Below are 27,274 nucleotides of genomic sequence, written 5' to 3'. Positions count from 1 at the left end.
TACTACAAATACATTATTTACGTTGTTTGCATTAGCTACTTTTTCTTATGATTGCTATGTATAACTTTCATGTTGTTTCAGTTGGGCGGTGTAAGCTACTAATAAATAAATAAATAAATAAATAAATAAACCACGCACTTGTGCTGCCGGATGGCAAGGAAGATTGAACGAGGCTTAAAAAGCAACACAGAGAGCCCAGCAAATTCTATCCCGCAGTTTAGCAGGCGTAGCAACCAGAAAACTCTACACTGTGTGACCGAGTATGGTTTGGTCAACTGAGCCAACCCACAGCAGATGCTAAGTCCCGAACCAATGCAGAACATTAGTTATAGTCCTTCATTTATTTCACACCTGCTACAAAGTTCACAACCTCACTATAGTTCTACGGCAGGATTTAACAGTAAAAGAGGCGCAAGCGCAGTTTTCGTTTTCTTTCAGCTAGTGTAACGCTTAGCAGACGCTTCTACTCCTTCCTTAAAGGGACTGACGACTGGCCAGAATGTTTTGTGAGACGTTGATGCAAAACAAATGACCATGATTTAAAGCGACAGAATCCAGCACACTGTTCACCATTTAGGTAGGAATTATAATTGTAAATTGCCGAAGAACGTCTCAAAAACCATTAAGTGGCGCGGCCTGGCGGCGAAATCATAGTACTCCGAATCGATTATATGAGATTACTGTACGTGAGTCAGCTGTTACAAAGCACAACATAATTACTGCTTAAAATTGCAGTGTGTGCATTATTAGATGCTTGCCCTTTATCCTATGAGTTTTACGTAGTGAAGAAAGTACGCATCGACGACCGACACCTTCATCCGACAATGCACGGTGGCGCACATGCTGTTATGCGTGGGTGAGTTTCCGAGTAAATACCCAGAGTGGCGTGGTCTCCCTGAGAGATACAAATTACCATCGACTAGGTGTGCCGTAAGTGGGTAAGTCGGTAAGCTACAATATTAGCACATGCGTGGCCACGGCAACAGGCTGTGATGGTTTTCAGGTGTGAAACCATCGTTCCCCTTTAGAGAACTTGACTTGGCTAAAAAAGATGCTCGTGACTGGTTACTGGCCAAGGCCGCTATTTTGTTGCGATGCCTTATGCCTTATTCTATGCTATTCTTATCATCCACCACACACGGCCACTTGATCCCGTTGATAATGTGGGCAGACCGTCGCTCTGACCACTGTCCAAGCGCGAGAGCCTGAAAAAGCATAGAATCGGAGAAGGCATCGCTACAAAATACCGGCCCAAATCAGTTAGACAGGAAACTGTAAAAACACGTAGATAATACTGTAGAAATAAGTCACTACTTCGAAAATAACCAGGCGCAAAAACATGTTTTGTTTCGCAGGAACATATTTCTCAGGAGCAAACTAATACTTTCTCACAACTACGGCCACGCTTGTCGTCTGCCATCCACCCATGCAGGCGTATAATTGCTATCGCGCTAACATATCACTGTGAAAGACTACATGCTAAGTGCGGAAGTAAAAATTCTGATAAAAAATGTTCCACAGCGTTTTTCGCGTTACCGCTTCAGGATTAGACACTCTGACCGGTATGCTTTCCATCGCACTGAAAAAATGGGTACCTTGAAAATTGGTTGCAGTCCCTGTAATTTTAGTGGAAGATCGTCTGCGCCAACATGAGTAAATGATATCCATCTCAGGAGAATGCAATCACATGTGCAGGTAACAAATTCGTCCGAGAAGGGTACGCCGGATTCAGCTTCATGAAAGGTTGTATTCGTGTATCTTTCAAGCGGAGCTGAAATTGTGAGGGAAAGTTGCTCGCACCTGCGGGGAAGTCCAGTCCTTTTGAAACCTCCACGTTACACAAATGGTAACTAGCAGTGTACAATAAAATTAAAAGAGCGTAAGAAAAAAGAGACGGACAATACCGAACAACACAGGAGCGCTGGTGTTGTTCAGTCTTGTTCACGTCCATTCTCGCGCACTTTTAATTTTACTATATACAATAAACCAACTAGTCCAACAGCAAGCCTTGTTGCTCGAAGTTCTCGAATTTGGTCTTGCGGCACATGCATGAGAAGGATATTCGATACTTTTTCAACATCCTCTGAAACAAACTTTGCAGATTCAATTAAGCTGCGCTCTCACACCAGAAGAGTTCATCCCCAAGCCATACTGTGCCTTTGACGCCATCCGCCTGTTCAAGTGCACGGGAAGGCGAAGTGAGTAGAAGAAAGTGCATTCTTTGCTCCCTTTCTCTCGCACTTTGTTAAGTTAACTAAGTGACGGTCTTAATCTGATTTGTATACGCTTACTATTTACGCTGAAATGAAGGAAGACGTCAAAGAATAGTAATTTAACTGCTAATGATATCCACTTAATATTCACCCGGTAAAGTGGCATACTCGTAACGGCATTATGCAGCTCATTACGTGGGTGCTGATGTTATCAGAGATGCGTTCTGATCACAATCAGATAGCCAGTATCAAATTTTATTATCCTTGCATGTTGGAATGGCCGATTATCTGATTATTCGAAGGTATTCTCACGGTCATAGACATGATGGGACCTCCTGTGTATATAAATGACAAATTACTTATAATTATTATCGTTAGCAGCAGTACCACAAAAAACGAATTGTACGTTAGTACATATCTGATCAAGCCTCCGTGTGGAAAACACGTGCACTGATATTTTTGTGCCGCATAAGCAGTTCCTGACATTCAAATTAATCTCGACTGCCTACTACAATCTCTCAGATTCCATTACGTATAAGCACATATAGTTCACACTTCTTGATGCCGTGAACGTGCGAGAGGTATAATCCGCTGCCCCTCGATTCATTTTCATTCGATAAAGTGTTTCAGCACTGCAAGATTGCCACCTATAAACTGCAGTATAAGAATTACTGCTCTGGCGCAGTGAACCTTGAGCATCAGTGACTAGATAGAACGCACTGAGCTCACCATCACCTGGGTTAGCCTCCTTCGTTAAAGCTACCTTTTCTATATACGTCACTTTGCAGTAGAGCATCTTTGAGCATTCCTGCTCTGGCCGTGACTTCCTTCTTTAGCGGAAATCATGCTTAAGTAAGCACACGTGAAATGTACGGCTTAAATTGGTCTCATAAAAAGTATATTAAAAAAATTACCTTAAAAGCTAGCGAAACTTACGTTTTAGCCTCGTGTATACCTTGGTTCACTCGCTAATGATACAGCATACAGGAAGACACCGAATCTGATAATGAGAATACTAACTGATTGTTAAACTAAAGATTTACATTTTTATTGCGACATAAAAGTTACAGATGCAAAAAACGGAAAATAAGGCGCATTAAGACAGGCGCCGTGGCTATATGGGCGTGGTTGTGCTGTCACGGCGCATGCGTTCTTGGTGCGTGTCGGATTATAGAAGGTCTCCCGAGACCCGCCATACATTCCATTTGGCTGCAAGAGCGATGAAGCCAAAAGGAACGCACCTTTGCGTTCCACTCAATCAAACCTGCTGGATCACCACTATACTGGAGCGTTCTGGCATCCGCTGCTGGCATGAGCATTGTTCGCATTAGGCCAAACTATATATATATATATATATATATATATATATATTGGCGTCTGCATAGACGACAATATGTCGTCTGCATATGTCGTCTGCATATGACATATGTCGTCTGCATAGACGACAATGGTGGATGTGTTCTGGACACATCCACCATCGACCAACAACAACGGGACGACCCTGAGTTGCTTGAGCTCATCAATTACTTAGAGGGCAGATCTGCGAAACCGCCTAGAGTTTTCGCAAGAGGCCTGTTGTCGATTTGTTTGCGGGCCAAAGTCCTCTACATAAGAAACTTTTCTTCGACCGGGTCCCACTATCTGCTCGTCATTCCTGCAGCTCTTCGTACGGAAGTACTTCAAGCCTGTCACAACGAGGTGACTTCTGGTCACTTAGGCTACACGAGGACGTTGGCCAGAGTGAAGCAGAGGTACTACTAGCCGAGACTTAACACCACCGTGAAACATCACGTCCGCACTTGCCTCGACTGCCAGAGGCGCAAGTCGCCTCCGTCGAAACCAGCCGGCCTCCTGCAACCCGTCCAGGTTCCTCGAAGACCATTTGACCAAATCGGAATGGATATATTGGGCCCGCTTCCTACTTCTACTGCCGGGAATCGCTTTGTTATCGTAGCAACCGACTATCTCACACGTTACGCTGAAACAAAGGCAATCCAGAGAAGCACAGCGGAAGAGGTGGCGCGCTTTTTCATTGAGCACATTGTGTTGCGACACGGCGAACCAACCGTCGTAATAACAGACCGAGGGACCGCATTCACGGCTTCGCTTTTAGATCACGTGTTGCTGCTAAGTGGAACGGCGCATCGGAAATCAACCGCCTACCATCAACAAACCAACGGATTAACAGAACGCCTAAACAAAACAATTGAAGACGTGCTCTCCATGTACGTGGATGTTGAACATAAAAATTGGGACGACATCCTACCGTATATCACCTTTGCATATAACACGGCGAAACAAGAGACGACGCGCATGACTCCGTTCACCCTTGTTCATGGGCGGGATGTACAAACGATGTTGGATGCTATGCTTCCACATGACTTTGACGACACTGATACGAACGCCGCTGTGTTTACGCAACGCGCAGAAGAGGCTCGGCAACTCGCGCGCTTGCGGATCTGCCAGCAGCAAGACTACGACGCCGGGCGCTATGACCTTCACCGTCGAATAGTAATCTACGACGTCGGCGACAGAGTGTGGGTTTGGACACCCATACGAAAACGAGGCCTCTCCGAGAAGCTGTTAAGGTGATACTTCGGTCCATATCGAGTATTGCGCCGACTCAGTGACGTCACGTACGAGGTCGTCCCCGATAGTCCCAATTGTACACGGCGCTGCACGCACCGTCCTGAACTTGTGCACGTTGTCCGCATGAAGCCGTATGTGAGCGAATAACTATGCGAGAGACCCTTAATTCCGCAAGTGACACTTCTGGTCTAGCATCGGGACGATGCTCTCTTAGGGAGGGACAAATGACGCGTGCGTCTATTCTTCTATGCAGACGACAACGAAGATAGGGACATTAACGGATTTCGTCTAGTGGGTCAGTCGGATTCGGCGTGGACGAAGAAGACGTGTCTCTGGCCTGTTTTGTATTTTGAACAAGTTGTCCTGCGGCTCTTGAACGTCTCCCTGTCTACTGTCCGCGTTGTACTGCAACAATATATAGATACACTTGCCGGCGCGCGAAAGCGCGTGACCACGCGCCCAGGCATGCGCAGATGGTGCTGGACAGATCGTGCGCGTCGAAGCGCCGCGCGAACGCGAATATCCTTCAGGCAAATACCGGTGCTCTGGCTGCCTGAGAAAAAGAATACCAAACGATGTCTACCAAGGCGAAAATGGCTTAGCCCAATGGGCGCGCGCTGGCGTCCGTCAAACCGCCATTCCGCGCGAGGGGCGACAAACGCACGCCGACAGGCGTACATATGGTTCGGCCTTTAGCGTTGAAGCTGAGCAGCTTTGCGTATACCACACCGTGGTGTCTATCGTCGTCTGAGCGGAACTGACGACAAAGAGGGAGCTACAAATGCCGACTGTTTTTTCTGCGGTCAAACGCCTCGTGCACAACCGAGATGGGATGACTGCAAGGCCGCTAGCAGCGATAGTCATGGCGCCAGCGATCCGAGCCGCCTCATAACTCCCAGGGCGTTTATGCTACTGTGCAGAAGCAGTTCCACCGGGTGCTGATCAGCCCCAGCGCGTCTCCCTAGCGTAACGCAAACCCTTGTTGTCGCTTTCAGTGCTGCGCCCTTCGAATGAAATTGCCATATTTATTTACGTATTTGTTTGTTTTATAATCAGCACGTGGCATCTGGGACTAAAAAAAGATATGGGTGCTATGAATTGATAAATAAAAGGAGTTCACTGCACTTTCAATAAATATTCTGCATAAGACGATAATGAAATGCAATAGCAAGAAAGAAATGAATGCTACATTACAATCATAAAATGCATCATGATTTTCCGAGGCAACAACAACAGCAAAACCGGTTTATGTAGCACGTTGGGCGAACTATGTGCACCTTCCCATCGCGGTGCTGTGTGCACTTGTTGCTATACAGATATCTTCGACCACCACTGCAACTTCGAGGATGGGTGGTGTTCCTGGCAGAACCGGTACCTACCGGATCCCAACGTCGTCTCCTGGCTCATGGGTGGCGAACACCTAAAAACTACACTGCCGAGGCCTCCTCGAGACCATACTTTTGGAAATGGCACAGGTCAGTCAGCCGCACCTATCACATCCTTGGAATGCGCTAGCTGAGACGATGCAAGAATGCTTACATAATGCTCATGAAATAACTGCACATAGAGAGGTAGGAGGTATCCCTAGTCTCGTTGGTAATAAAGGTATAATGCAGAAGGTTTAAAGAGCCTCAGTTATTACAAGATAGATCTCATCAGAGCAGCCTTGTATTTGTGCCCTTTTTGAATCGCACCGCTTATGCAGAGAATATACACAGGTTGATTATGATGATGAGAAAAATAGAAAAGAGCATCCGGTGAAACTTAGGAATATACCATTATGACCCGTTATTCAGAAATGCATCTTGACTCGAAGCTCATGCTTGACTTGATACAAAGTGTGTCTGGTGCGAATGCGCAGAAGGCGCTCATTGTGCTTCTTTTGGTGCGTTCATGACAGGCGTCGTTTAGTGAAGTCAAGCATGGGCTTCACGTTTAGATGCATATCTGAACACGGGGGGTTAGGGTGTTCAAACTATAGTCAATGAGAACCTAAGCAACACATTATTATAGGTAAGCTGTCTAACCCAAACACGAATTGCATGGGTCGCAAGACAATTTATTCACCCGGTGGAACGGGTACAACTGTAGCATGAACGTTGAGTAAAGTATAACGTATCGCACGTGCAATAAATCGTACTTGAGATAACAAAGATGTGCCAGCTAATTAGGTTCACTGATTTGGCTGACGCCAGGAAGTTTCGAGTGTATAAAACAAATATGTTTTCATACAAATCGTACTTTGTATAGCTGGTTTCAGGATTAAAACTGAAGGTCTAGACAAACTTAATGGGGGATCCTGACATCCTCGCTCAAAAAATATAAAATTTTTGCTTCAAATATCTAGCTTCTATTTTCCAATCAGCCTATCATGTTCGTTAGCGGAGCAAGGTCATTAGGCTGTGAGCGAACTCAAGCTGGCTCGGCTCTCTTTCAGAGTTGAACAGACGCAGTGCGTTTTTGCGGGTGGAGCTTGTTCGTAATTCTTAGGTTGTCACCGGCTACAGATACGGCATCACCATGAACAGCTGCTGCTTCCTATTTATTTACACTGCACAACGAAAACGATTGTTAGCGACCTGAAAAAAAGAAATGTATACGTGCCGTCAGCTGAAAAAAATATAAGCTCGCAGCGCTTTCTTTTTTTTTTTTTACCCTATTGTTGTTCTGCTGGCCTCGATGCTGATATGCTTCGTTTGAAACCCATTCCATTCTTGCTGTAGGACACGGGTTCTTTCTGCACATTATATGCGCTGCTCATCACCCCGTCATCATCATAATATCGACTAGGATGCAAGCTGCGAGCAATAATATTTTTTATTCCGTGCTGGTCATCGCTCGGTATCTTAGCGACATCCACCAACTAGCGTCTAGGTTATAAGAAAGAAGCTAGCGCTTATCAACACGTGGAATCAAGTGGTGTTCTTAGCGGTAACATGATGAAGCATTATCTTGACAGCCAAAACGTACCAAAACGCAATCGTAACGCGCCTACTTAATCCACTGGCTCTCTTGGCTGCCAAAATGAATTGAAACAATTGTTATTATTATTATTATTATTATTATTATTATTATTATTATTATTATTATTTTAAGTGCCCTTTTCTGTATATTACCAAATGCATTGTATAAGTCAGTCAACCAGGGAAGAAAGGCTTGAAGCTTGACGGGGCCTTGGCGTCCTACGTAACCGGACTATTTGCAACAGGGGCAGCAATGGTACAAAAATATACACAGTTAAAAAGCAAATAAGCAAGAACACTTATGTACAATATATACCACATTATATCTTAGCGGATACAATAAAAAAAGAATTGAGAGAGATAAAACTGACGCTATACGCAGAGTTTATTCACGTATTAGTGATAGAGCAAAAAAAAAATAGATTATGAAGAAACTGAGTAAATGCACTTGAAAGAACCAGGCAAAATTGGTGTTTGCGGGGCGTTGGATTAAGATAAGGACGTACGAAAACAAAAATTACCGTACGCTAGTCATAGAAGTGCCGACTTGAATTATTGAGTTTAATTACATATGAGTGTATACGTCACTACTTCTTCATACCTTATTTTATACGGTTGTGAGTTTGTATTTTTGCGTTTGTGTGTCATAATTAGTGCACACCTGTCGACTTTCCAATTTTCCCAGTTACGTAATAAATGTGTGCGTGAATTCTTCTCAGGCCAGCGAAACAAAGTAATGCGCTTGTTTTGCTTAATATACCTATTATATACGTGGGACAGAACATCTGCATATATCGAGAGTCCGCACGAACATTAGTTGATTTAATGTGAGCGAGGAATGAAACCTAACTTGTGACACGAGCAGCTCGTTCTTGCACAAGAATTTAAGTAATCCTGGGGTTTTACGTGCCAGAACCACGATATAATTTTGCTACGCGCCAGTGGGGGACTCCGCGTTAGTTTTGACCACCTGTGATTTTGTAACGCGCCCCTAAGCACAGTACACGGGCGTTTTTCCATATCGTCCTCATAGAAGCGCGGCTGCCACGGCCGGGTTTCAATCCCACGATATCATGCTTGGCAGCGCAAAGTCTTAACATTTTTACACACTTATGAGGCTTTGCTTGTCCCATGGGTAACACCCCTATCATTAGAGCCTTTAATATTTATACAGGACGAAAACGGAGCTCTAACTAGACGTGCGATGAGAAAGACGTATAAGGGAGAACTGTGTAATCTTTCTGACTGTCTCGGGTGCGCAGGAATATCCAACAGGACAATTTGGCAGTGATTCCTTTGAAACCTCATTTATTGCACTTTTCATGTCGCCTGTCACAGCTCTCATAATTTTTCTTTGCAAGAAAAAGTGGGCAAGCAAGTTACAACTATTGATTCCCACCGAAAATTTCATCTTATCCGTTAACCGTGAGGGTGTTAGCCATGGGACAACTGAACAGCCTTTCTACACTTATAAAGTTGTAAAACTGCTTAGAAACGCCACAGCCACTAAGCCATCATGGCGGGTTTTGTAGCTAAAGCAACTTCTTAATATTTTCCGAGGTTGTTGTCGGCCACACAAGTGCAGCAGAGTTTAAGGAAGAAAGAAGCAGTGAATGATGCAGCAACATATTGACCTGACAAGAAAGAGTATAGCAGTGTCGGCGTAGTAGACCAGTGGTACGTGATAACCTACTCCACGACGAAGCTGACAAGTTTGTCACAAATCATGTTTCAGCAAAAATTAATGCCTATTGTTTTCATATACGGAGCAATTTCGACTGGGGTGCTGTGTGGTGAAAGTGGAGAAGTGCGACGACCTTATTACGTGGATGGAAAGTGACAGCTTCAACTCCTTCCATAACTGGCGATGAAGTTAGAACAACAGTGGCATATGCCCAGCGGCCCAAGTTGGCATGAAAGTCGTTCGTTGGAGAGCGCTGCACGCCCACTTTGTCATGCACAGTTACCTAAGTCGGTCTGAATGCTTTGTTTGCATTGAGCTCAGTTCCCACAGCACAGCGGGGCGATGCACTACACATGGGCAAGACTGCAGCAGCACCAACAGGATGCTTAATCGCGTCTTGTTTTTCGTGCAGTTTCTTTGCTGCTCACGCGGAATCTTCAATGCTGGCCTTTCCTCGAGGTGCTTCGAAGTGGATGCGTCCGTTGACCCTGCGCTGCATTTGAAGCTACAGCCTGTGCCCGCGTATGATGGTCTACCTCCGAACTGCCCTGTCACCTCCCCGTGTGACAGCTTTGGCAAGTGCGATAGTGGTCCTATCGTCGCGCCATATGGTTCCAACTTACATGTTACGTCATCGGACGGCCCAATAGGAGCATGCTGTTTGTCAATGACGTCATCGACACAACGCTTAAAAGTCCCGGACCCGGCTTCCCTCGTCAGTGGGCAAGACTGCAGCAGCACCAACAGGATGCTTAATCGCGTCTTGTTTTTCGTGCAGTTTCTTTGCTGCTCACGCGGAATCTTCAATGCTGGCCTTTCCTCGAGGTGCTTCGAAGTGGATGCGTCCGTTGACCCTGCGCTGCATTTGAAGCTACAGCCTGTGCCCGCGTATGATGGTCTACCTCCGAACTGCCCTGTCACCTCCCCGTGTGACAGCTTTGGCAAGTGCGATAGTGGTCCTATCGTCGCGCCATATGGTTCCAACTTACATGTTACGTCATCGGACGGCCCAATAGGAGCATGCTGTTTGTCAATGACGTCATCGACACAACGCTTAAAAGTCCCGGACCCGGCTTCCCTCGTCAGTGGGCAAGACTGCAGCAGCACCAACAGGATGCTTAATCGCGTCTTGTTTTTCGTGCAGGTACGTTACTTTAAACACGCTCATTGTTTGAGATCAGATGATCGTTGTTTGCTGCTGCTCTCTTGCCCACAGAGCTTTTTGTCTTGTTTTATGCATGCACTGTTCTGCGCAAATCGGCTTGTCCTTAGCGGTGATGTTGAATTAAATCCCGGTCCCACGAGAAAGACTAATCGTAACACCGGTAATTCAGACGAAACTTCGTGTTCATCTGCTGAACCTGATAATGACATGAACAATATTTCCGGAATGCTGACAGAACTATTGGCTGGGCAAAAAACGATTGCTCGTGACATCGCTGACATCAAGGTTTTTCAGCAAGCTGTTAACAAGCGTTTTGACGCTCTGGAATCCCGTGTGGCCGCTCTCGAAAAAACTAGCGCTGATCCTAGAGTCTCACTTGACCATTCCGGTTCTGACGTACGCTCTTTATCTCGGGCCGTTTCGGAACTAATTAAAAAGAATGATGACCTTGAAAATCGCTCGAGACGCAACAATATAATTTTGCATGGACTAGGTGAACACAATGCCGAAAACACAGATACCCTTTTGTCTAATGTACACAAAGTTTTCACAGAGAAACTTCAAATTGAATGCCCGCCCATCGAACGTTGTCACAGAATTGGCACCAAACGTGAAGGTAGATCGCGCCCAGTTATATTACGAGTACTAGACTTTCGGAACAAAGTAGAAATAATGAAAATTGTCTCAAAGCTGAAAGGAACAAAATTTTACATAACTGAAGATTACTCTGCTAATGTACGTGCCATTCGCAAAAAGCTATGGGCAGCAACCTCTTCTTTTCGTGACCATGGCTCTATGGTGAGGTTGCGTTATGACCATGTCTTTATAAATGGTGTCCGCTACAGGTGGAATGATGCAGCTAATGCCCTAGTTGACGATTCAGGTCTCGCTGTAAACACAGTAGTGAATAATTCCAGCCCTTCTGACAACACTCTCCCGGCCACGTCATCTTCACCTTGACAAATTCGCGACTCTTACAAGCTTACTTTCTTGAATTTTAATGCAAGAAGTCTGGTAAATAAGTTCCCGCTGTTTCTTTCCTTGGTAGCCTCCTATTCCCCTCATTTCATTGGTGTCACCGAAACATGGCTTCACGATCACATATATGACTCTGAAATCACTCCACCCGGCTATGTAGCTGTCCGATCAGACCGCAAAACTGGCAGGGGAGGCGGTGTCGCCCTGTTTTTTAAATCGGACTTAAAGTTTTCAGTTATCTGTCCTCCAGCAGATCTTGAGTCTGTTTGGTGTAAATTATACCTAGGCAAAAAAACAATCATAGTCTCTGTTTTCTACCATCCACCTGCCTCCTCACCTGATAACATTTTTCTTCTAGCTGATTACATCAACACGCACAGTTTTCATGCATCTAGCTTAATTCTAATGGGAGACTTTAACACACCAGATATTCATTGGCCCTCACTATCGCATCACAGTCGTTTAGGTAGCGAACTAATTAACTTTTCTTTATCTTTTGGGCTTACACAAGTAGTCAATGGCGCAACAAGACAAAACACACTTCTTGACCTAGTGTTCATTAGTTCAGACCTTGTTGATAAGCTGTCTGAGTGTGAAATTACTGACGGAATTTCAGATCACAGGGCAGTGTTTATATCGCTAAACTGCACAGTTTGTAAACCGCGGGCCGAAATTCAAACTTTTTTCGACTTTAATCGCTCTGACGACACGTCTATTCTTGATGTCTTATCAGAACGTTTTGAATCGTTTTGCACACTTAGTAAAGATTGTGACGTGAATACATTAGTTCGCCAATTTGAAAACATTATAAAGCTGTGTATTCGACGCTTTGTTCCGTTAAAAAGTAAGAAAAAAAATCGTGCCCTTCCTTGGATGACTAGAGAAATCTTGCAGTTATCACGCCGCGTTAGAAGACTGAGACGCTCAAAACGCAGTAATGACCCTGATGCAATTGCTAGATTCACCTCTGCCAAAGAGGAACTGAATTTGAAAATGAATACGGCCAAAGATTTTTTCTTTCATACCGAGCTGCCAGGATTACTAAGAAATAATCCTCGGAAGTTCTGGCGTTCTGTCATGCCTACTACTGAATCTTCATCTTCATTTACCATCAATGATGAAACTATAAACGATCCTGCACGCATCTCCAATGCATTCAATGAATATTTCCATTCGGTGTACGCAAACTATTCCCATGTCTGCCCTGCTTTCGATAATGATTCAGATCTTTCTATTTCCAACATTTCCGTTGATGTTAATGGCGTTCTTAATTTGATATTAAATTTAGACACAAAAAAGTCTAGTGGCCCCGACGGCATTCCTAATTCCTTTTTACTTCGCTATTCACAATGGACATCACGCTATCTTGAAATTATATTCAATAAGTCTCTAGATACAGGAATCGTTCCTTCATCATGGAAACTTGCAAGAGTAATACCCTTGTATAAAACCGGCAGGAAGACAGACATAATGAATTACAGACCAATTTCTTTAACTTCCCAATCGTGCAAAATACTGGAACATATTATTTACAAACACATAATAGATTTTCTGGAGTCCAACACCATTCTAACTAATGTCCAGCACGGCTTTAGACGTGGTTTCAGTACTATCACGCAGTTAACCGACTTCACCCATGACATCGCTTACCAGTTGGATCTAGGTAATCAGATTGATGCTATCTTCATTGATTTTTCTAAAGCATTCGATTCATTACTTCATTCTCACCTCTTGCAAAAATTAAATGCAATACTAAAAAATTCCCATCTGGTCAATTGGATCGCTAGTTTTCTTTCTAACCGGTCCCAATACGTCGACTTTAGTTATGCAAGGTCATCCATACTTGAAGTAGGCTCCGGGGTTCCTCAAGGATCCGTCCTTGGTCCTTTATTGTTTTTAATTTATGTCAATGACCTCCCAAAGCATGTTTCCTCTAATATTCGTCTTTATGCTGACGATTGCGTCTTATACGACGTGATTGATTCCCCGAATAGTTTTCAGCGATTAAATGATTCCTTTGTCTCTTTCAGTGCTTGGTGTGAAAAATGGAAAATGAACATTAATTTTAAAAAAACGGTTGTTTTGTCCTTCACGAAAAGAGCAGCACCTGTAATTGCGACATATTCCTTGAATGGATCACCTTTAACCAGAGTTCGACAATACAAATACCTTGGCGTAACATTTACTCACAATCTCTCATGGACTACACACATTGACCAAACATGTTCAAAGGCCCTAAAACAGCTTGGATACCTGCGTCGTACTATGCAAAAGGCTCCGAAGGCAACTAAACTTTTAATGTATAAAACTCTTGTTCGCCCCATTATCGATTATGCCGCTACAGTCTGGTCCCCACATAACCAAAACAACATAATCAAACTAGAAGCAGTTCAGAAAAAAGCCGTCCGTTTCATTTTACATCGGTATGACCGCTATTTTTCACCCTCGTCTGCCCTCCCTACGCTGAATCTAACATTACTTTCAGTACGTCGTGATGTGGAATCATTAAAATTCTTGCACAACATACTTAACAAGTCATACCACACTTCAAGCACAGCTTGCATATCTTTCACCAAGCCTTCTTGCACGCGTAATTTCCACGAGCTTAATCTTAACCCTCTCTATGCCCGTACAAATACCTTCAAGTACAGCTTCTTTCCCCGCACAATAGAAGTATGGAATTCCTTGCCTGGCTGCCTTCGTTCACTCCCGATAAACGAATTCGAAAGTGCTGTCTATGAAAACCAGTATATGTAACTACTTAAATCAGGTTTAGTTTATACTTTATGTGTGCGTATTGCTGTGTCTTTGCTTTTTATGAATCGATGAAAACAATTTGTAAGATTTTGTAAACGATTGTAACGATGTTGTAAGAGTCATTGTTGATTTCACTTTATTTTTGTTCAACACTGTTTTTACCCACTCCTGCAATAGCCCTCCTATGGGGCTGCAGTATGTACAAATAAAAAATAAATAAATAAATTAAGATATATCCACAGGCCATTGATCCTAGTTGGCGGGAAAAACGGTTAGCGGCAATGGCGCATGAAAGTGCGTGAAGTATCCCAAGAAAGGTAGTTGCACTAAAAAAAATTCCGGCAGAACCCATCTCACAAGGAATTTTCGTGCTAATGCGGTTCGCATTGAAGCAGTTTAGTGACACACCACATTACCGTGGCGGAGAAACGTTATATGTATGACAAATACATGCAGCAGTGTTTCTGTCTCAGTTTCCTTCTGGACACACAGTGCCATCTTGCGGCGCTGCCGTGAAGTCCACGCGTGACGCTCGCATAACTATATATTTAGACAAGAGTGTCCGAAAAAGCTGACAGTCACTTTAGCATACGTTAAAGGGGACGAAGGCGAAAGCTTGTGCGCTCACGAGACATTCACGATATTATGTGATATTTTGTTCGAATGCGTTGCTACTTTCTAATACTTGTTTTCTCCCACCAAATGTCGCGGGTTCGAGTGCCTCGATTAACTTTATTCCGTTCAGTTTATTTCTTTCAAGGCCCCCAATTCAGAGGGTGTTACATAAGGAGTGGGATTATATTTCGACTAAGAAAAACAAACAGCGAACATTATTTAACATTTAAAATGATCAGTTACGCGTTCTTGGAAAGCAGATGATCTAGCGATAGAGGCGATGTCTTAGGGTAGTCCGTTCCAGTCTGTAGCTGCTCTAAAAATTAAATAATGCGTTAAAATCTTAATTTACTTCGCCTTAATTAACACCAATCGTACAGTGATCGACTCTTGACATTGATGTAAATTGGTATCCAACTCGAAGATATCGCCGGTTCGCCCATATATCCACGTTGGGTCGTGGGTTAGAACGCCTTATTCAACTTCGTCTCAATTAACACCAGATATCGTGCGTTCTACTCCCGCAAAATGTCGAGGTTTCCACTCCCAACAAAAGTCGTGGGTTCAACTCCCACCAAAGGTGGTGGGTACGTGTGCCTTAATTAACTCTGCAGTAATTAACTTTGCCTTAATTAGTACCACATGTCGTGGGTGCCACTCCCACTAAAGGTCATGGGCTCGAGTCCTTTTATTAACTCTCTCTTAATTAATTGTGCCTTGATTCAGCTTAACACCCAAGGTAGTGAGTTCGACTTTCGACCTTCACGATGCCAATTGGTATTCCAACTTGGGGGAATGGTCGGTTTTCCCATATTTCCAAATGGGTTCCACTCCCACCAAAGGGCGAGTGTTCGCCTCCCACCAAAGGTTGTGCATAGGAGTATCTTAATTAACTCCGTCTCAACTAACTCGGCCGTAATTAACTTTTCCTTTAATAACACCACAGGTCGTGGGTGCGACTACTTCGAAATTCGGGGGTTCGACTCCCACCAAAGACAGGGGATGCGAGTGCCTCAATTAGCTCTATCTTGAATAACTATCCCTTCACTAACCTATCCTTAATTAACAAAAAAGTGGTGGGTTCGAGTCCCTTAATTAACTCTATTTTATTGAACTGTGCCTTAATTCACCTTGGCGTCACGAACACCAATGTTTGCTGGTTGGACTCCCTACAAGTCCGTCTGTCTGTCTGTCTGTCTGTCTCTGTCACCATTTTTTCTCCTACTTGGTTCACTTGGTAGCCCATGCTGTAATGGGTAGGACATTGAGCTGCTGTGCTGAGGGAACCGCCTTCGAAATGTATCACCGGACCAACTTGAGTCACCGGGATGTGACACTAGGTGCGTGCCACTCTTCAACGAACCTTTTGACGTCGACATGCGCCGCTGGGGATACCGGACTGGGCATGTGGCTCTGGGTGTGTACCCTTCTTCAATAAACCACTTTAACCCCGACTTGGAGCATTGAGTATGGACCATTCAGTATGTGCTGATCTTCAATGGACGTTTTGATACCAATTTGGGTCATTCGGTAACTGCTAGAAGGTATGTACCACTGTTCAGTGAACCGCCTTGAGAATAAATTTCGTAACCAGATATGCGTCAGTTGGTATGTGCCACTCTACTATGACGAAAAGATTACCTTAAACTTATACGACGCTTGGCGGAAGCATCCGGTCGCATCTGTTCCACCTTGGCGGCCGTTATGCCGTATCCTCTTTGTATTGCCGAAGTTGTCTTCGCTCAGCCTGCAGCCGTGCTCGGCCAAGAACACCACGCAATCCTTTTTGACGCCCTCTCGGCCGAACTCCGCCCCCTCTTCATCGTCTCGACCATCAGCCCGCTGCCCTAGGATGGCCTGCGCTCTCCTGTGCTAACCCACTACTGTGTCCTGCACTTCCCACTCACCGAGCTCGATCATGAAGTACCTGTTTCGTCTCCGCCAGCGCCTTCAAATTCAGTCTCCGCCAACGCCTACAGAGTTGCGTCTCTTCAGGTAGTTCCGCGTTGAGTCACTGGCGTTTGGCCGCGTTCTTCCGGATTCGAACCTCGGGATCAGCGCAGTGACAACGCCTGCCTCCTGTTTCGTTGATGCGCATGCTGGGATCAGATTGTCGACGGATACGCATGGATTCTGCTTGATGCTATGCCACGCAGAAGCCATGCGTATCCGGCTACGGCAGCTTCTTCTGCCGTGCGCGGCACCCGCGGCCTAGCCATGGTGACATCTGCGAATACATTGCGTGACGTGCTTATTCAATGCAGATATAGAAAGTTCGTCTGTGTAGCGTGGCGCTTTCCCGTTGGTCGAGAGCATGGCATTGTTTCCATTGTTTTTATCGGCACAACTGCGAATGTAAACTGTAATATTCTATGCGGATGTGTAAGTTGGCTTTCCTGCAGTGCATTTTTAGTGCTAACGGACGAATCAGTGAGACATGGAAAGCTACACTTTAATAACGATATGAGTTTTTAGAGCGCAGCTTTAAGGCGCCCGTTCCATCGGCGAAGGCAAGCGCTGTCCCTCGTAACCGAGCGAAGGAACACAGGGAAGGATGAAAGCGAACGCGGAGTGCAGCGGGAGACTAAAGTCGGCGATAGTGTAGGGATCGCGAGGAGGAAAGCGGAGGAAGAGGGTGCAACAGAACTGTTAAGCGGAAAGCGGAGGAGGAGCATATGGCGAAAGCGTGAGACGAAAAGCGTAGTGTCGCGCAAGACGGGTTTTGCGGAGACAATGGCTGCCAGATGGCTAGTGCGCATCGGCTCTAATGAAACAAAGCGTTACGTGAATAGAGTTCTGTCTGCGGGGGTTGCTGTTATTCGCGCCCACGCCATCCACGCGCCACCTCTCGCGATCTCCTGATTAGTGAGGAAATCGCGCCACACATCGTCCGTCTGCAACCTGCCACACTGGACAGATTGTCCGGGCCAATCGATATACTGTATTGCGAAATGAAAACACGTATACGGCTGCGTTGACATGTCGCATTATGGAGTATCGTAATCGTCAATAAATCTTTTATTCAGAGCCCATCGTTAATTAACGCTGCAAATGTTACAGTCCGTTTTACTGTTATCAAATATGGTTGTATTTCACAATAAATTCAGTACACCGTTCACTGTGAGAGGCATTAACCGCCCATTGATATTGCCGCAGAAGGATAGAGAGTTGAATTACTTGGTTGATATTTACATTGGTGTTTTGTTGAAGTTCTTATTTAAGTATGAGTGCTGTCAGAACTAAGAGCGGATTTTAGGGCTTTTGGGCATGTTCTGCGGCTTTTTCGTTCGTTTTTGACACTTTATTTTTATTTGGCAACTGCGTTATTTATTGGGCAGCATACTTGAAAGGAAGAGTTCTTTCTGTTATGTTTCGTCTAACGTTCAGGGCGTGCGTATCGTCATTTGCAATTTCAAATATTCGTAGTGCGTTGTCAAGGGTGGGTACCGAGCGGCCATAAAAAAAAGGCACCGACTACTTCAGCTAAAAAAATATGAACATGTTACAACTTTCTGCCGATGTTTCAGTTTTACTCACCAACTTGAAATTTTCATCATGTTTTGGTGCATTTTCTTCGCATGCACAGTGCGTTTTGACAGTTATAACCAAGGCTAATAATGAACGTCCGTTTAAATAATGCTAGTTTAGGTGTCTCTTAGGTCCTCACATTTTGCGTCTGAGTTGATGTAAAGGCCACAGCGATTGAAAGCGATATTCGGCCCGCATAAATGCCGGCTCTTTCCGCCACCGGTGAGCACTGGTGATAACGGGGAAGGCAAATGCATTTACAATTCTTCATAGCGGTCCTCGCCTTCATCGTATATCATAATAATAATGCCCACCGGTGGCGCCGAAAGTGCCACCCGCCATGCAGGCCGAGTAACGAATTCTGCTTGCATGAGCCTTATGCGTGTGCTTTTGAAAGCTTTATGAGAGACAGCTGTCCATCGCGGATGAGCCATGCTTGAAAAGCGTAAAGGTGGCCCTACTTTCTATTTTCACTACCTCTCCCTGGTTTTGCTCACTTGTGTGCCATGCACACGTATATGTAACTCTTTCACTAAATGAGGATGCCTGACATTTCACAATAAGTACTTTTGAGTAAACGGGTGTGAGGGTGTGAGGTCTTATTCAATGTGCGTGTCAAGTTTAACTTCAATCGCATTCACCTTTTTGTTCTGTATAACAAGTACTTCTCATCTCACTTTTAATTTTTGTTTCTCCAGGGTCCTACCTGTTCGTGTCTAATTTTGAAAGAAAGAAAGGTGACCAGGCCGAACTGATAGGCGAAATTCTCTCCGTGGACAGTCGAGTAACGCCGTGCATCGAGTTCTGGTTTATAATCAATGGAGATGAGAGCGCCGATTTGAAGGTAATTACATACCATAAGAATTTCTCAATAAAGAGCAGACATTTCTTAAAATAATGTGGGTTTTGTTGACCAATTATAACGAGCATTTGTCCTATCTTGTCGGCAAGTGCAGCTGGACTTTGTGGAAACAACATGCGGCGATACAAATAAAAATAGAGACAGTTTACTTAGCAAAACATTCGTTATCTCTAATATTCAATAAATTGTACGCTGTGCACCAAGGCGAGAAGCCTAAATTTATTTTTCACTTTATTTCGCCATTCGGCCACGCATTCCTAATATTAGAAGTATGAAATACTGAAAAACAAATTATTGCACGAAATGAGCGAAAACATCTTGACAGATCTATTTACTAGGGCGTTTGACCGTCAAAGTGACGGCAGGCCGGCATTTTGTCTGGCGTACACCACCACTTAACTCACACGGCAGCCAGTCGAATCTCTGTATTATCACAAGAAATTTCCTTTTTTTTTTTTTGTTTGGTATTCGTGGGTCTCTCCTTCCCAACTTTTTCTCGGGAACAGAAACGCCATTTCAGAATGACGGCGCTGGTTTGTCAAACACTATAGCAAAATCACCATTAAAAGGATGACATAGTATTGCAGTGTACTCAAAGCAGCCAACCAATGCTCATGTATCAAACATTTTTAGCTCGACAGGGATGGTTTCGAAGATGCGAAATGTCCACAGTCTATGAAAGGTGCAGACAAATATCATGCCGAAGTTGTGAGCTAATGATAGCGTGCTGCGTCTAGAGAAAATTTCTATAAAAAAGGCTATGTTGAAAGTGTTCTGAAGGTTTATCTTGTCGGCAACTGGATCGAGACAGTTTTTTCTGGAAGCTAACAAAAATGACAAAACAAATTGTTTCACGTACACCACAATAACTGCCGTGTTGTCTAATTTAGTAACGTGAGCAGTTCTAAGGTAGACAGCAAGCTACAGTGAAATACCAATCGAAATGAGATACAGGCTCACACCATCAGTCTTTGTGATGTGAGCATCTCCTCTTGTCCTTTGTGTTTTTGACTGGTTTTTTCGTTCAAAAATGAGATACAATGCAGCGCTGTTTTCGCTCCCGGGTTGTGCGTGCCCTTAGTTCCAAAGACACCTACGCGAGCCGTAAGTAGCAAACCAAAGCGAGGAAAAGAACGTGTCAGCACTTGACGACGTAGAAAAAAAACGGTATTGAGGACATTAGCTTTGTTCGTAAAAATATTATTCTGCGTTCATATTATGCACACAGCGTTCCTATTTAATTAATTCACGGTTTGTCACCTAAGGCCCTGCAAGTACTTTTCCAAATGGAAGCATTCTATGTCGACAAAACCACCTCTGTGATCTTAGCATCTACAACTGAAGAAACCTACATTATTATTTGGGCAGTACCAAACATTTAGTTTACTTTGTACACAATAGCTTTAAAGTCACACTTTCAATGGTACTCGTCTTTAAAGCTTAGCTCAAATCATCAGTTTCAGTAATTGCTTTTGGCAAAACCTATCGAGTAACCTTCATGTTGCACGTTTGAAAGAAAGCCCACGTGCTTAGAAAAAGGCAGACACTCCTAATTAATGTAGAGAGCTTCGTGTGGGACGCTGCTATTGCTTAGAACTTATGGGGTCTCAGACGTGCTCTTGGTACGAAGGAACGACAACATAGTAGTGTAAACAATCACAAGGGCATTTAGTGCACATTTCATACGGTAAAGCCTGCTGGCCGAATTAGTAACGATAGAACATGCTGGTGGGCGTGTTACAAATACAGGAATTCCAACTCACAGCGACCGGATAGCGAGCGAATATGTTCGCCCGTATTCTAGATATCAATACCTAATCGTTCGCGTCTATGGTCAGACAAGCAGTGGCGCATTAGAACGATATTGTTCGTGCATTCCGCTGTCGTGCTCCTAAGCGTTTCCCGGGATGGTCCCGCATAGCGCGGATCGGCGCATGCGTGGAGCGGCGCATGCGTGGAGCGGCGCATGCGTGGAGCGTCCGCGTCGCTCGCCGTGTCCAAGCCAACTCACATTTTCGCACCATTAACCACGCCGCTAGGTGGAGTTAGCGGCGCAATACTGGCGCCATTTCTCGTAGTACGCTGCAACCACACCGACTTCTGGCGCCACTAAGCTACGCGGAGAAGCTGGATTACAGGACACGCGAGAGCCATGGAGGCAAAACAACATCAGGAGACGTGTGAGAATCGAGCGTCCCTGCAAGTCTCAGATGATGTTTCAATAATTCATGTACCAATTGGCCTAGCTTTGGATTTTGTTGCGTTTATTGTTGGTTGCTCAGTTTGCGGTAAGACACGCTTTCTGCCTGTGCAATATGCCTCTAAAAGTTGACGATAACGTTAAGGAGCTGTGCAAACCACGTTATCAGTAACCGCGGCATACATTTCTCGTCAGAAGAACCCAGAGAAGGGTACGAGTGTAGGGCGCACTTCGATGAGCAGAGGCAAGTCACATTTGCGCGCTAGCCTTGCCACGTCTTTGGGTGAAGTAGAAGGTTGGCGGTGAACTTTAACACGGGGGGGGAGGGGGGGTATTCTGCAAGGCACCGCTCATTCGCTGGAGTTCAACCAGCGAGAAGGAATAAACTAGCTGTGGATGACTGTCTTTAGTTGCGGGTACCCCAACCCAGCCATAAGACGCAGCGACAATGGACATATCGACTAGGCGGACATTTACATAATACCCCCCCCCCTCCTTATACCCCTCGGGTCTATTGTGGCGAGCTCATGGCAGAGATGCCCACTGTGGCGGGCATCTCTGCCACTTAGCGTTCAGTTTCACAGATTTTATTTCTAGCGTAAACGATGTTGCTTAGAAGATGCAGCTTGCCTAAAATTGACAGTAGATTTAAAATATGGGTGCTAAAGACAGACTTTACGTTAAGTTACACATTGCAAAGTTCATAATTCATAAGTAATGAACACTTATAGTAGTAAGTGAAGAAGAAAAAGTATTAATCATTTGAAAGAGCGTAGGTTAGGGCGTGTTGGTATACCATAACTGAGATATTTAGCGCACGAAAAGGTTCGAGAGACAGCGGCAAGACGCGGACACAGCGCTACGTCTACGTGTCCGCGTCTTGCTGCTGTCTCTCGTCCCGTTTCGTGCGCAAAAACCTCAGTTATCAATCACTGTTAGCGTGGCTCCTAGCAACGGACATTTGGTCTCATATAAACCGTGTGTGCCTGCAAACTTTAGCGAAGCCGTTCACCGAGCAAAAGGAAGATTTATAAAAGGAGGTGCACGGTACAATTATAACACCAACGTGGTTCGGTCGTCTGAGGTCTCAGGACTGAACGCCGTATCTTCAAATCGTATTTTGCACCATGTTTATTTTATTCATTTTTTGGAGCAGCTTGGCTAACGTAATCAGGAAAACTTTATGTACAGTGTGCTTGAATAATTTTAATGTACTTTATGCTCATTCGAACACCGCTTTATATGGTTGATACTATGCGCTATAGCATCCTGGCTAACAAGTAGTCACCAGAAAAACATCAAAACAATACTTCTCTACAGACGCTACCAAATGCAGGTACATGTGAGTCGTCGAAGTTCTCCGATTACCACTTGGCTTCCGATAGCCGAAATAACCTTAACTTATTGAACGTCTGGGGGTGACGGCTTATTGTAATAGCCACTGGTTATATCGGCGAGATTTCTCTGATGGAAAAGAAATTTCCTGATAAAGTACACTTATTGCTACATCTATCTTTGATACCACAATATACAACCTGCTTTCACGTTTTTCAGATGCTTGCCATCGATCCAGAGCATGAGTCACGGGACAATTCTCCGCTTTGGTCGCATAAAGGTGGAGGCCCTGTCACATGGCAACAGGGCCGTGTCGCAGCACTTCACAGCAGGCGGGTACGGCAGTGTCGTGAGGCACCAGATACATGTTTTTTGATCCGCGACCGCAGAAAGTAACCTTCCGTTGCGTGCCTCCTTGATCTGACAATCTATGAGAGACGCCAACGAAGAGTGGTTTCTTGCACGAACAAGAACGTCAACTTGACTTATCGTTTAGCAGTTTGCACAATAATTCCATTATATTTACTGTTTTCTGTATAAAATTTTAAAACAAGCTATAGCACTTTCTTGTAGTAGAGAAAAGGATGCTGCGGAGACTTTCATACGCAAACTTTCCAGCATCCCTTTGATAGTAAAAGTTAACAACACTGTTTAGTAGGTTTGCTTCTTTTGGGGGCGTATTGCCCGAAGCAATATTCATTGTCTGTCTAGCTTGCGCTCGCTTTCTTGAAAGCTCTGCGCTCGCTGTTTTCCTGTCAAAAATGCTGTCATAATGATAACGTTCATGTCATTCATGACCAAGAAGTACGGGGCGCGCCACGGTAAATAAAGAAAATACGCTATATAGATAGAGACGAGTTTTGCTTTGGGGGACCAGCTAAGCACCACAGGGTGCAAACATTTGTGCAGGAGGTATGCGGGTCAGGTGACAATATTCAGACAATACTGTCTTTAAGCTTTCGAACTACAGCGGTGAATTTCAATTGAATTACAACCAAATCGGCTTTTATTACACAAGTTCCCGTTGAAGTAGGCGCCTATAAATCACACCGGCGGCTTCTGTATACAATAATGATCGTATAAAAAGAACTTATGAATTCCGATCGCTCATCGTAGTTTCCTTGTCTCGAATACACTAAATGTTTATTACACGCAAGCAAAGAACAGCAAAGAAGATGATAATGGCCGCAGAAATTAACAGGAATCACATGTACAAAGAATCAATTTTCCTTCTCGGTTCATAGATATCTTAAACATAATACAGTGTATATCATTATCAGCAGCCGTCTCGGCGCCACAAGTTGCCTAATATGTTTTCAACCAGCTTCTTTAATGAGAGCATGTGAAGGTTTACTAAAAGGCATTCCCGTTTCTGTGATGTTATTAGTCTCATGTCAATAAACCAACGTCTTCCTCCATAGCCACATATCCTGAGCCAGTTGTCATGGGAGACGCGGCATCTATACTGTCATCAAAACTAAATTTAACTGCTCTATTGTTGTGAAACATTTCCATCGCTCATATTCTTGCAGCCCATCTTTCTCGCAACTATGGGATTGGCATCGATACCTGCATACATCGCTCTGGATGATATCACAGTGAAAGAATCTGACAAGTGCGATACATTACCAACATCAGCTGATGCTTTATCAGCAGGTGAGTTCTAGATTGCGCCTAACATTTACAACGCAAGCAGCAACAATTATGAAATGTATTACAGCGAACACCAACAATGTATAAACTATGCAGGAGAATCATTTTTCTTACCTGCGTGTAGTCCGAATTATCGGCACTAGGAGTCATTATGAAACAGTATTCAGCGTTTAAGTTTACGCATGTAGTCAAATTTCTAAACTTATCAAATGTCCAGAACACGGTTCGACAAGGAATAACAGTGTCACCGATATGGGAGGCATCAACATTGAACTTGGACCGGGATTTTCTGGCAGTAGTTCTATCTACTTTTGGGTACAGTCATCTCATAAAAATTTAATAGTTTTGACTATATTAACAAACATATATCAAAGTTTCATGAGTTAAACAGCATGAGTTCGGATTAGCATGAAAAGTAGAATAGGAAAATAATCGGTGGTTTGAATCACTTCTTGCTCAAAGCCGATGCACTTGTATCAAGAAGGCAAGTTAGTAGCATTACGGAAGTGACAGCAAGGAAGTGAAACTTCAATGCCAGAGAATGCTACATCTGAAGTGAAATTGTCGATTAGTTAAAGCGAATTTGATGAAGTGTGAAATTCTAGAATCATTTTATATTCTCGCGCCCCATCTAACTGCCTGTGAAATAGACGTCCGTCTTATCACGGTTCAAGGAGCAACCAGAAAAATTATATCTCCATATAGCATGCTTTTAAACAGGCTCCTAATGCAACTAACATTGAGCAGCAAGAAACCATTGTCCACATTGTGAATAGATATTGCTGATTGCTGTAGATACCTCATTGGTGGGTTTTGTCGACCACATGACTGCACTACGAATTCAAGTAACTTTAGTTATGAAGCTCAGCGCGACATCGCCGGCTTCTTTACGCAGTGGAGCTGCTGAGCTGCACATTCGAGAGGTCGAACCTTTGTCGCTGGTCTTCTCAAGGGACTACATCAAGGACCTGGACGCTTGGCCCACCTCTATTTGCCACGCTGGGTCCACCTGCACTTCCAGACGGCGTAAAAGGTATAGCTGCAAATGACCAGGAATATTTGATGGGCACAAAAGACAATTACTTGACGTGATTTAGTGAAAACTTTTCCTGTGCAAACTTGTACGCAGTATTTTGCTTATTGTATTGTCCTGTAATTCTACTGGTTCCACGAGAGCGCCAGTGAAATTCTCGGCGCCTATCACCACGGACAATGTGAGATACACATCTGTATTTCTTTGCTTCAAAACAAGACATGATTTTAAAGGACAGAAACTTCAAATCATGAGCAGTAATTGGAACGCTGAATGTCGCTTTAAAGGCCAAATGCAAGAAAATTTACCTTGGGCTAAATTACCTATAAATGCTCAGCATGTAATTTTGGCAAAGTCGCAGGGCTGGTAATTGTCTAATTTTCTTATTAGCTGCCTTTGAATAGGGACTACCCATGTGTTTAGATTTAGGTGCACGTTAAAAAACCCCAGGTGGTCTAAATTTCCGGAGTTGTCCACTACGGCATGCCTCATAATCAGAATGTGGTTTTCGCACGTAAAACCCCATAGTTTAATTTAATAGGGCCTAAGCGGATGACGCCTGCACCTGGCGGCGAGCGGTAGAGATCTGCACATGGCGAAAGTCCCAGAACAGCGCACGACTGATTATCTCTTAAGTTGCGTCAAGGCGCCCAGACGCGCCCCTCGCTGAGCATTTGCTAATTGATGGTGCCTTCTTGTGTAGCACGTCATTTGAGCTGTTGCAAGAATACAGATTCGTTGCAAGGCCGTCGGAGGCTCGAACACATAAAACAGGAGCTATGGCTGTGCAGTACGCAACGCTGCGTAGAGGAAGGCCGAACACATCTTTCCTCTCCGAGTTTTACGGGCGCCGGCGTTCACCGCACCACAGCAGGCAAATGTAACGCGGCCGAGATAACGCCCATAAAACATCTAATCTTCACTTGATGAAGCTGCACAAGCTACGTTTCACGAACACAATCACTAATCCGTGCAAGATCTGCTTGCCAAACGCTTTCTAGGGAAGACTAGGAGTACTACAAGCGGAGATGTCGCATGAAAAGCAAATGTAAGTTGTATTCAGGGGCGATATTATAGAATGATTATTTCCGCTAGGGCATTATCTTCGAGACATTACGGGCGTTTCCACATCGAATGCATCAAATAGGCGAACAAAAGCCTTTCCCACACAATTCCAGAAACAATGTTAGGAAGAACCATATGCTACATTTGTGACGAGGGGCAACGCGACGCGGCGGCCATGGTGTAGATGCGGTGGCAAGCGATGCATAAATGCAATGCCACCAGAGCAAAATAGGCCAAACATTACCATGGCCGGAGACCTGTCTGGCCGTGTCTTTACGCGCACTTTGCGTCGAGCCCACAGCCGGGCTAGAGGGTGCAGGCCGTCCCGAGCCTCAGCTATTTGTCATATTTTACTACAGATGGTGTAGTTGTCTAATCGGTCCACTTCTAAGGTTGCTGTGGTTAAAGGAGGTTAAGGGCACGGATACAATCCGCCGCTTCCAGCGTACCCGGTAGCGGCCGTTTTATTCGTACACGTCATGCCGGAGAAACAAAGATCGCTAAAATCTTACACTCTTTAGTTCAGGGCGTTAAACGCCGTGCCTGTAGGCCTGTATCAGTACGCTGACGATACTGTCCTCGCATTCCAGTCGACGAACTACTCTGACTCCCTTTCTTCTCTTCAAGCTGCAGC

The 27,274-nt window shown here is 44.5% G+C and overlaps 2 protein-coding genes across 2 annotated transcripts in view; both read left to right on the top strand.

Annotated features, from left to right (window-relative positions):
• Window positions 1-27,274, top strand: part of LOC126537738 (MAM and LDL-receptor class A domain-containing protein 1-like) — a 199,570-nt gene that overhangs the window by 18,278 nt on the left and 154,018 nt on the right. The window contains exons 8-13 of the mRNA XM_072287645.1: window positions 2,102-2,198; window positions 6,119-6,277; window positions 19,191-19,336; window positions 23,109-23,225; window positions 24,422-24,545; window positions 25,438-25,575. Coding sequence (XP_072143746.1) covers window positions 2,102-2,198; window positions 6,119-6,277; window positions 19,191-19,336; window positions 23,109-23,225; window positions 24,422-24,545; window positions 25,438-25,575 — 781 coding nt within the window. The remainder of the gene's footprint in view (window positions 1-2,101; window positions 2,199-6,118; window positions 6,278-19,190; window positions 19,337-23,108; window positions 23,226-24,421; window positions 24,546-25,437; window positions 25,576-27,274) is intronic.
• LOC140217139 (uncharacterized) lies at window positions 9,832-12,710 on the top strand. Its single transcript, XM_072287539.1, has one exon. It carries the CDS (start codon window positions 9,832-9,834, stop codon window positions 11,572-11,574), a length of 1,743 nt encoding a protein of 580 aa, XP_072143640.1. The 3' UTR covers window positions 11,575-12,710.

Source organism: Dermacentor andersoni, chromosome 4 (genome assembly GCF_023375885.2).
Source record: "Dermacentor andersoni chromosome 4, qqDerAnde1_hic_scaffold, whole genome shotgun sequence".
Classification (NCBI taxonomy): Eukaryota; Metazoa; Arthropoda; class Arachnida; order Ixodida; family Ixodidae; genus Dermacentor; species Dermacentor andersoni.
The sequence above is the reverse complement of the archived record's forward strand: the minus strand, read 5'-3'. Positions and strand labels throughout refer to the sequence as shown.

What these genes read in the sequence shown, in the direction of transcription:
- LOC140217139 (XM_072287539.1), top strand. Translation starts at nt 9,832, where the DNA reads ATGCTTAATCGCGTCTTGTTTTTCGTGCAGTTTCTTTGCTGCTCACGC.